This window comes from Scleropages formosus, chromosome 9 (genome assembly GCF_900964775.1).
Source record: "Scleropages formosus chromosome 9, fSclFor1.1, whole genome shotgun sequence".
Lineage (NCBI taxonomy): Eukaryota > Metazoa > Chordata > Actinopteri > Osteoglossiformes > Osteoglossidae > Scleropages > Scleropages formosus.
In genome coordinates this window covers 31,404,174-31,415,581 of record NC_041814.1, presented here as the reverse complement: position 1 = coordinate 31,415,581, position 11,408 = coordinate 31,404,174, and the positions used below count along the sequence as shown (strand labels likewise).

Sequence of the window (11,408 nt, the reverse complement as noted above, 5' to 3'; positions counted from 1 at the left end):
TTGAGATAAAGAAAATGAAAGAGGCAAGAAATGGGAAGGGCCTAGACCCTTAGCTACTCAGTTTTTTGGGGATTCTTAATCTCCAGTTTGGATGAATCATTGTACGTGGCTTAGTGTACAAACCCAACAATGAAAGCCTGCTTCGAGACAACTAAATGTAAATGCAATCTCTCTGTCATTTTTATTTTGTGGACTGTTCTGAGTACTCTTGCTGTAGCTTCACGGGTTTAATCTTAGGATGCTCAAATGACTCAACCAAATATCCCAAGACTCGAGCTGAAGACGTTGGGAAAACAAATCCCACACAAGGACTTCACTGCAACAAATGCTTTTTAAAGACAGTGCTAGAGCCAGTATCTCAGTCTATCTAATCACCGCTCCTCCTCCTTGGTCCTTGAGAAATAATTCCCGATGTTCTCGTCATATTGAGAGAACGTGCACGGAAATGCATGTCTTTGCCCAATTACTTAATTATTTGAATGTCTTTTGTTTGTATCGACGTACCTCCTCCCACTCCTCCTCTACCTCCCATCTTAGTTGAGTTCAATTCAATTGGCTTTATTGGCATTACAAGAAAAGACTCTTACATTGACTGAGCATATACAGGAAATTGCAAATGCGATAAACACCGCATACAGGAAATAATACATAAAAAAAAAAAAACTAATAAAAAAACACACAGAGTATGGTCTTTAGTATGGTCTTACAGCTGAGATGGAGTTTTGCCAAATGGAGTATTGGTGAGTGTTTGCATACAACCAGGGCATGTTTTTGTGTATATGACTGGATTTTGACAATTCAAATATGATAAACATTGTATAGAGAAAATAATGCAGAGCAATATGGAGGGAAAGTTTTAATAAGGTTTTAGGACTGAGATGGACTTCCAACATGGGATATTACTGAATGTTTCTACATGAGGTAGCGATATTACTGGGTTTTGGATCGCATTTTGTGAAGAGTGCAATGCTGGTAAAATGTTTGCATTATTCAATCGAAGTATGGTTTTTTTTTTTTTAAAAAAAAGATTCATCCATCACATCCACATTTTATACCTTTTTACAGAAACTCGAAGGAAGAAGAAGGCTTTTGTTGTCCCCAAGACACCCACACCCTGTGACAGACACACCGTCCGTGCCCTAAAGAGACGGTAGCCTTTCAGTGGCCCTTCATCGTTTCTCACACCAACATGTCCTCCCCTCCCCTCTCGGAGCCCTCCCTCCCCCCAAGCCCTCTGGCCATGGAGTACCTGAATGATTTTGACCTTCTCAAGTTTGAGGTGAAAGCAGACACACCCCCACCCAGTCTTTACCCCAAGTCCAGCGGCCCAGAGGCCTCCAGCCCCCGACCTCTGGACTCTAGCGTGAGATCCAGCCCCTGTGAGTCCCTGCCCCCCTCCCCGACGCTGAGCGATGCTCAGCCACCACCCTCCTCTTCATCCTCTACATCTTCCTCGTTCCCCCTGCCACCTGCGAACAGCCACGCCACTGTCCTGCATCCCATTTCTGGCACCACTTCCCTGGAGGACCTCATCTGGCTGGCGGCACTGCAGCAGCAGCTGGGTGCGGGGGAGACCCTGGGGGCGTTGGATCGAGGGGCAGTCGGGGCGTACCTGGGAGGTGAGGATGCAGTGGAAGCCTTGCTGAGCTCACAGGTGAGTGTGTGTTCGTGTGTGTGCTTGTATGTTCTGGAGCATGTGGACATGTTTGAGAGGCTCAGTGTCACTTTGGGTCAGTGTATGTGTATGAGGGTGTGTTTGAATGTGCGTGACAGTGTTATCTGCGTTATTGTTTGTGAATTATTGATAACAATAGCAATTGTTATATAGTTATATAGTTGTATAGTGGTTAGAAATCCAAAGGTCACAGGTTCGAATCCCAGCTCCCGTACTCTTGAGCAAGACACTTACCCTAAATTGATACTGCCATCAAACCTCTGCAGCTTCTACAAAATGCTGCTGCACGAGTTGTGTTTGATTTGCCAAAGCGTTCCCATATATCTCCTCTTCTCATTTCTCTGCACTGGCTTCCTATAGCTGCCCGAATCAAATTCAAAACTCTGGTTACTGTGTACAAATGCATCAATAAAACTGCTCCCAGCTATTTAGAGGTCTTGATCAACCGCTACACCGCAGCTAGACCCCTTCGCTCGCCTACTTCTGCTCGCTTGGTGGTACCGCGCACGAAAGGTAAAGTGCGGAGGTTCTCGGTTCTGGGTTCATTGTGGTGGAACAACCTTCCCTTCTCACTCAGATCTGCGGAAACTCTGTCTACATTCAAGAAGGGTCTGCAAACTCACCTTTTTCGGACCCATTTCTCCCAAGATCTCTCCAGCTCATGTATGGTGTAAATGTTCATGCACCGTAACTTCATGAGCATCACCAGATAAAGCCTTTATTCAGCCACTACTCCGGAATTTTATTTGCTTGTTTGTGTATCTTATAATATTGAAAAAAAAAAATTGGTAGGAGGGTATCAGGATTTGTCTATCCTGTGTTTTATGCACCTACTCGAATGACGAACCTCGGTGCAGCAAGTGGTAGGGAACAAACTAGGTTTACTTGAGTCACATGTCTGCAGTTATGTCTCTTTCTTTTAATGTAATGCATAAATTGTACTTTTGCTGAGATGTACGTCACTTTGGACAAAAGCGTCTGCTAAATGAATAAATGTAAATGTAAATGTAAATTACCCAGCTGCATAAACCAGTAAATAACAACAGGTAACTTAACATTGAAAGGTGCTTTGGAAAAAAGTGTCAGGTGAATGTATAGTATATAGAATGTATTTTACTATATTTTATCATTTCTCTCAGTCAGATGTTTCGGCTACTTATTGAAAAATTCAGAACTCAGCATAAGACCAGAGAAATTGATTAAAGCACATTGCACTGGATGTGTGTGCGTCCTGTCAGTGCTATCATCTGAACTTTAGATACCTTTGGTTGGCATGGGAGAATCTCCATGTTGTTATAGAAACGCTTCTTGAATGATCCTAATGCTCCCACCACTATTGGTACCACCCTAGTTTTGACATTCCTCAATTTCTAGGTCTGTATATTTGTACAGTTTTTCAGTCTTTCAGCATTATGACAGGATCATCTGGGAAAGCTATTATTATTATTATTATTATCAGTGTAACTTTCAATGTCAGGTCTGCACATGGACCAGACTTGGTTGGACTAGGCACAACCATTAATAATAAAAGGATGTTATGAACAAGTCAAGAATACTGATTTAAAAATTGAGCTTTTTTGGTTGATATACTACATATGACAATAAGTAAAACAGATGTTTCAATGTTCCATTCTATATGTCGTTTAATTTTACTTTTTTTAGTGTATCACTTCAGACTTTGCTAGTTTATCCTTTTTGTGCCCCCTGCTACTGTGCTGTTCTAGTATACCCTCAGTGTGTACTTTAACAGTACACCTTTGAGCCATGTGGCGTACCCTTTTGGTGTACTCTTTTGGAGTCACCTTACAGTGCACGGGTGGTCCTTTAATTCGACTTAGAAACACCAGGACTAACGATGGCTGTCATTTGAATATTATTCTATTATTTTCAGGTCTGGACTTGAGAAACATAATATATAAATCCATATACATAAATACATAATACATAAATCCATAACAGCTATTACTAACTGTTCTGTATTAATTTTTTGGGTCTAAGTTTATGTGTCTAGAAGGGATTGCATTTTGTCTGTAAAACTTTTTGCTTCCAATTGTGCTTGAGTTACTTTTACTTAGAATGAATAGCGAGCAAAAAAGTGAATTTTCTTGTAGTGACTGTATTACATATTTCAACAATAATTATCACAATAGTTTTAACTGATAAATAATAAACAACACATTTAAATAATAATGACATGAGAAACACCACAAGAAATATTAAAGGAAATCCTTCCTATTTTTTTCCATTTGTGTGATAACATAGGGCTGAATTTCTGTGGGTTTTTCCTTTCCTTAAGTGATGCTTCCATGATCGAAAAGCGAATCCAAATAGGAAAATGTATTTCAGAGACTCTCCTTTCATTGGAAAGTCCCACTCTGTGGGTGTTTTCTAAGATCCCTAATGATTGATTATTATGTCTGAAGTTCTGCATGATCCTGGGTGGTTATGGGAACAAGGAGGCTTTATCAGCATTTCTGAAAAAAGGACTGTCTTGGACAAAATGTTTTACTGTAGAATTACTCCAGTGAAGTAAAGAAGTATTTCTCGATTCCTTGGTTGACCGGACACGTTGATATGATCAGTGATGTGACGAAGAAGAAACTCTCACCAAACACACCGTTTGCCTTCTTTTTAACTTACAAAGACAATCAGGATGCAAGTCTGTTTGTAACTCATTCAGTTTGTAACTACAGAGCCACTTCTACTGCTAACACAGGTAAACAGATACAATCTTTACTAATGAAGAAAGAAACTGCACACATTACTAAGGGGCAGCTAGTAGTGCAGTGGTTTGAACTGCTCCCCTTGGACCCAAAGGTTGCTGGTTTAAATTTCACTTCCCACTGTAGTACCCCTGAGTAAGGTATTTATGCATTTCTGGGAAAATCTCCCAGGTTTATAAACACATAAATAATTGCAAACTGCTTAACATTGTAAGTCAATGTAGAAAAAAATATCAGCTGAATGAATAAATCTAACTTTTCACAACAATAAATAAAGCTAAAAAAATACAGATGTTCCTCAATGTATCTGCTCGTTATATCCTGTAAAAATACTGTTTTAAAATAACTGAAAATAAGCATGTTACCAATGTGTATCACGTCAGATATGCAGTCTTTATGACTTGTGTCGCAGCGTAGCGAATGCTCACTTCTCTATTGATTCTTTTTCATTCTGCGGAAGCTTCCGGACTTCTCATCCACTCTTTGACTTCCACCTCCTTTCCTCCTAGTTCCCCGCATTGGGTCAAAGCTGCAGCAGCTTCCAGGACTCAAGCAACGACAGCAGCACCGACCTCTCCTCTGGGTCCAAGATGGTGGAAAGCGGTCAGCGGCCAGCCTACCTTCTCCCCACTGATCCGACCACGCTCCCCGGGGCACCGTCAGCCTGCTCGGGCCCCTACCCTCACCCGCCCAGCCCCCAGAATCGACACCATCAAAACCCACACCACCACAACCATCATCTTCACCACCATTCGCACCACCCTTTGCAAGGACATAATCTTCATCATTACCATCACCATCACCATCTCCAACTCACTCAGGTACTGTTCAGGTGGGTGGGGGGGCGGAGAGTGGAATCTAGGGAGTGACAGAGAGAGAGACAGACAGAGGGGAGCGATGGAAACGAGAAAGAGTGGAATTACATTGGCTCTTCAACTTCCGAGCACAACCAGGATGGAAGAGTGTTTGTACTTCAGTTTATTCATACCTCCATTGGCATTTCCACCACCCACTCACACCCAGTGAAAACTTTATAAAACAGATCTTCCCTGATGCCTTCTCTCTTCTCTGAAATTCTGTGGTACGATTAAAAAAAAAGAAAAAAAAAACTTGCCACTTTTAATTTTAATATTTTTTTATTAACTTGAAGCTACTTTCAAACTACCTCCAGCTATCATTGAAGGATGATCATAGAGCACAAGGAGAGATTATGAGTGACACTGTGTAGCTGTCACTCTTCAGTCTGCCATGTGCACGTTGGATATCCGTGTGCGTGTGCCTCGTGTGCACGTTCCACGATGTGTGTTACGTTCTGCTCCCACAATGCATTGTGGACAGTGTACAGGGGTGGGGGGGGAGACTCTGTAGTCAAAGCTGTAGTCAAGAAGATTCATTTTAAAGATACAATCATTCTCCGGTTTATTTATTTATTTATTCAGTTTTTTACATGTAAAGATGTTTTATTTGGCAACGAAAGTCTGTAATTTTTGTTAATGGTTCTGAAGTCACGTTTACCATTAATTCATGATCAATAAAAGGTTAATAATGCAGACATCACAATCTCTATGGTGCAGATATATACCAGATATATATATATATATATATATATATATATATATATATATTATAAAAAGGATTAAAAAAATTTATTATTAATTTGTAGAGGTAATACAATTAAAATAAATTTATAATGAACATTTTAACATAATATCTATTACACCTGTTATCTATACCTTTGCAAATACAACTTGTGTTTACCTGTCAAGCCAATAGGTGGCAGTAAAGGGTATGGCAGAGACCACCTTATTTCATTTCAGTTCCACAGTGTTTACATGTCATGTCTGGTGTTCCTCAGGGTTGGTGATCAATAGAAAGATGATGAATTTTGCATTTTTGCATTTTTTTGGATGAATCATCAGCAATCGGTTTACTTAAGGTCAGCATTTGTCGACAAACAGCTAACTTATTTAGAAAACGGGTTTACTTAAGTAAACAAGGGTTACTTAAATGTTCATTATAAATTTATTTTAATAAAGTAATAGTTTAATTTTAATATCTTATATTTTGTATTTTTACAGCACCTAACCAGTAAATAAATGAAGTGACGTCTGTATTGTTAACCTTTAACTGGTTGTGACTTAGTGGTAAAAGTGACTTCAGAACCACAAAAAAAATTATGAACAGACTTCTGGTGCCAGTTTTTGTCTCCACATTGGCCACCCAGTGTGCTCTGAAAAATACAATAAAAACTGGTAGCTGATTCCTGTTAGAAAAGTGAAAGAAGAGCTTGAGGTCTTCATTTTCAGGCCAGAAGCCCAGCTTTAAACAGGAAGTTGTCAGGTGTAGAACATGGGTTTGTGCTGGAACCTCAGCGGAGGGATCGCCTTAATCCGTGGGAGCATCATGTTCTTCGGGCGGGGTGGGTGTGTTCTGTATCAGGAAACACCTCTGGGATTATATCAGCTATTATTGTTCAGAGTAATCCCGCTCAGTGTCACAGGCACTCTGTCGGATCAGCAGCAGCAGTTATGACAGATTAGTGCCATGTGGAGCCCAAATGCGCCTCCCGCGCACTAACCCGTGCACTGAGGCCATAGGAACGGGCACCGCGGTGACGACTCTCTGATCTGCAGCCTATTGTGTCTCAACTCACGTGTCACCTGCTGCTTCACGTGAGCTTTGCTTGTGACACGTGTAGTTCTGTTTCCGTGAACTGTGTCCTGCAGGTCATCCGTATCTGTGCTCTGTGCTCAATATTGCTCTAAGCACAATTTTAGAAATTCAGGAAAGAAAAGTTGCTGCCTTTGGATCTAGAATTTACTGGTTCAAATCTCCCCGGCAGTACCCTTGAGCTAGATACCCATCCTAAATTGCTCCTGTAAAATTACCCCGCTGCATGAATGGGAAAATCAGTGTAAGCAGCTTTACACTATCAAGTCGCTTTGCAGGAAAGTGTCCATTAAATGAATACATGTAAAAGTGAAACAATTCACCCCTGACAATGGCATAATCTCTTTCACATTCAAAAAGTACAAACCTCCTAGAACAGAAAAATAATTTAGAAGTTGTAATATCATTAACAGAAAGAAAAAAAGGACAATACATCAGTAAAAAAAGCAGAACTGCAAAAAAAGAAAAAAATATTACAGGTCACCTGCGCTTGACTGGACCACAGGTCATTGGATATTGGAATAACTGGACTGTCGAGTGTGTCACAATATTATTCTTTTTTTGCATTTTTGCCATATTTAAAAAAAAAAAGAAATTGCAAAGTGGGGTAAAACTTACTAAAAAATGATTGTATGTATTGCAATATTCATAGTGATTTACTTGCATAAAATTTAACAGTAAAAAAAATAATAATTACAAATAGAAATATTTATAAGTATTTGTAAATATTTATGAAAATAATAATTACAATAAATAATTTTATGTTATTCCATATATTGATTGCTTCACTCAGCATTGCTTCAATAGCCTGTTCAAGTCAGGGAGTCAGGGTCGCCGCTGTCCGGAGCCTATCCTGGAAGCACAGGACCCTCGGCCAATCAACCTGGATGCGTCGCCAGTACATGACAGAATTTTCAAACAAGCTAATATTGAACATGTAATTACTTCTTTTTCAGGCACTGCAATCTTAAAACATTAAATAAAATATTTTATTTTTGCAAGGCCAGATGCCAATACACCGATTGTAATTATGAACACGTGCGCACGTATTGATGGTGTTCCTGCGTGCCACTGCGTGTCACAGTGCTCCGTGGAGCAGCGCTTCTCCGACGAGCAGCTGGTCAGCCTGTCGGTGCGCGAGCTCAACCGCCACCTGCGCGGGGTCAGCAAGGATGAAGTGCTGCGGCTGAAGCAGAAACGACGCACGCTCAAGAACCGCGGCTACGCCCAGTCCTGCCGCTACAAGCGCCTGCAGCATCGCCACGCGCTCGAGTCCGAAAAGCACATGCTAACGCAGCAGGTAACTGGCAGCCGTTGCTATGGTAACACTGGTCAGAGTATTGTAGGTAGCTGAGGTAGTTGTTCGTGCCATTTTACCATGATCGCACACAAGTTTCCCGACTTATGAACACAAACTGGGACTGAATGTGAATGTCTGTTTGTAACTTGTTCTGTTTGTAACTCAGTTTAACCAGTTATTCCCGTTCAATTCAGAAAGAAACTTGCTCCTTGTATTTTGAACATTCAACATAAATTTTGAATGTGACTTTAATGCAGTTTTGACATTAACGTTTCTAAGTTTTTTAAGTTAAGTGATCTCTTTATCTCATGTAAGGTATAAATGTTCATGATTGTGCTCGGGTCAGTCCTATACAGAGCCACTCCTGCAATGCAATGTAAATGTTTAGATGTATATATATTTATATGTTATATACATGTGTATAAATTACTAGGAAGGTGATTAGGAATTGGCGATAGTTTTATGCATCCACTTGTGTGATGAACATCGGTGCATATGGTGAAGGAAACTATCTATAAATACAAATTGCATTGTCTACAAGATGTTTGTCGCTTTGAAGAAAAGCATCTGCTAAATGAATAAATGTAAATGTAAATGTAAGTTGTTTTTAATTGCATTTTCGATTCATTTTAGCATTACCCGAAGATTTTAACTGTGCCAAACATGAATAAATTGAAGGACTCACCCAGATTATGAAGCTTTCATTGATTGTGAAATAGTTTATAAACAATTCTGAGTTACAAACTAACTTCAAGAGCCAGTTGTTGTTGGAAGTTAAGGTACAACTTTGCCCCTTCCTGATTTCCTCTGTTATTGCATTTATCCAACAACCACTGGCGCTGTGTGGAAAAAAATAGTTGCCCCCTTTCGCTTGGTTGTTGTGCCACCTTGTGCTGCAGTGACGATAGCTAAACACTTCCTATAATTCAATATTGATAAAATACAATACTGCTCAAACTATTTAATAACATTTGTTATCCTGTACACCCATAAACATATGCAGTGTTTGTCATCTTATTATTGATCACCAGATAAACTCTCTGAGTACTGTGTAACTGAATACTGTACATGCAGTCCCAATCCAATACTGTATTGGTGCTCTTTACTGCCAACTAATGGCCTAGTCTGGAAATGCAGGTTAATTTTTACATTCACTCATTTAAATGATGCTTTTCTCTAAAGTGATTTGTGATTATTTATCCAGTTATACAGCTAGGTAGTTTTACTGGAGTGATTCAGGGTAAGTACTTTGGTCAAGAGACTACAACCGGAAGTGAGATTTGAACTTTTGCGCCCAAAGGCAACAGTGCTAATCACTATACTACTAGTTGTCTTCTCGGAAGTCACTGTTTTTACTTTGCAAATGAGAGAAATGTTAGAAAATGCAAGTAAAGAAATTAAAGGATAAACAAACAAACAAACAAATACTTTATAAGTAGTTTAGTATATACTACACTAATTATTTTATTTTTCTTTAATGAAATATAAACAATGAATAACAGCCTGACCATTTCTCTCTTTCTTTGTCTCTTACAGCTGGAACAGCTGCAGTGTGAGCTCTCCCGGGTGCTCAGGGAGAGAGATGCCTACAAAGCTCGTTACGAGAAGCTCATTAGCACAGGTGAGGCTCCGCCCACTCACGTCAACCAGCCCTCATCTCCTACCGACTATTACGTGTGAGGGTTCAGAAAGAGAGCTGTCATCAAGTGGACTAAGTCACGGCATTCCAGTTCCAGGTGTGGGGGGAATTATAAAATTATGTTAATTGAAAAATCTGTGAGATTGTGATGTGTATTAACGGAGTGGATGGAAATTCTTAAATCAGGGTGGAAGCAGCAAATATTGTTTAACATCAATGTCTCAACAGATATGGATTGAAATTGAAATCAAAGTTTTCCATAGCAGAGATAACCAGGAAGGGCGGTGGGATCATGAGCATGGTAAAATTAGGCTAAAATGGCCAACTACCCTTCCTCCACTGGAATTATGTGAGAACATCATGTCACATAAATTGGTCAAGCTGCTAACAATCAATAAATAATCGATCATTTCTAAGAACCGATAAACATGGATCCTTCATTTTACACCATCATCCTCTCAGAAGGGGTCAAGGGTTCATGGGTCCCAAAGAGTCTTTTCAGTGCGTTGCTGTGGGGTGCCGCGAACCTGCACATGGCGTATTTGGAGCTTTTTCTAGCTTTTTTTGCACTACAACAGTGTTGTCTTACAATGGTGTGATGTATTAATGATCCTCACCCAGTGATGCATATAAGGAGCTCTGGACTGTTTTAATGCCATCAACCAAAGCTCAGATGGATGCCATTGCAATTCGTCAGCATGACAGCGGAACAGTGATAAAGAAAAACATGAAATGAGAACCTAAGAATGTATTTGAAATATATTAGCGAAAAAAATTGCTGAAAATTAGTCAAGCATTTGTGTTGTACAGTCAATCAAAACTGTAGTGAAAAGTTTTTTCTTGCAATTTGTGATACATTTTCACTTGCTGTGTGGTTTGTGCATGTCTGGTTGGTGTGAAAAATGTTTCAGACTAAACGTAAGGCCCGGTTTGAGTGGACGCAGGGGGTCATAGTGCTGCTCGGACAGAGGGGAAATTTTCCACCATGACCATGATTGATTCATGAGTACCAGTGCTACCAAGGGCAAGAGCAAAAAATCGTGGATGTGAATTCCATGGGGAAACTAACGGGGACTAAAGGCTCATATGGGAGCAAAGGGGTGAGATGGTGTTTACTGCCTGAGAAGAAGCATAAATTTCCCTTCAACTTACGAACTGGGCCTAAAATTTGTTCTTAACTAGATTTACCACTAACTTCCTCTCAGTGAAATGTTCAAAATACAGAAATCCTTCAATTTATTTATTTGTCAAGTTCTGCAAAAATTTTAGATGTAGCTACAAAAAATGATTGAGACTTTAACGTTTCAATTAATTTTCAGCTACGTTAAAATTAAAACTATTCTAAAATGACTGAAAAGAGAAATATGTAAACTCATTAACTGGCTGCACTCAGGAGCACTA

At 39.8% G+C, this 11,408-nt stretch overlaps 1 protein-coding gene across 1 annotated transcript; it reads left to right on the top strand.

The window, feature by feature from the left end:
- Positions 1–1,189: 1,189 nt before the first annotated feature.
- LOC108922757 (transcription factor MafA-like) lies at positions 1,190–10,106 on the top strand. Its single transcript, XM_029254522.1, has 6 exons — positions 1,190–1,654; positions 4,908–5,001; positions 5,093–5,219; positions 7,876–7,966; positions 8,153–8,368; positions 9,905–10,106. The coding sequence occupies exons 1-6, from the start codon at positions 1,190–1,192 to the stop codon at positions 10,046–10,048; spliced, it is 1,137 nt and encodes a 378-aa protein (XP_029110355.1). The 3' UTR covers positions 10,049–10,106.
- The last annotated feature ends 1,302 nt before the right edge of the window (positions 10,107–11,408 follow it).

What these genes read in the sequence shown, in the direction of transcription:
- LOC108922757 (XM_029254522.1), top strand. Translation starts at nt 1,190, where the DNA reads ATGTCCTCCCCTCCCCTCTCGGAGCCCTCCCTCCCCCCAAGCCCTCTG. An exon ending in AAGCCTTGCTGAGCTCACAG is followed by an intron (nt 1,655 to 4,907) that starts GTGAGTGTGTGT and finishes CTTTCCTCCTAG; the next exon opens with TTCCCCGCATTGGGTCAAAG. An exon ending in GTCCAAGATGGTGGAAAGCG is followed by an intron (nt 5,002 to 5,092) that starts GTCAGCGGCCAG and finishes TCACCCGCCCAG; the next exon opens with CCCCCAGAATCGACACCATC.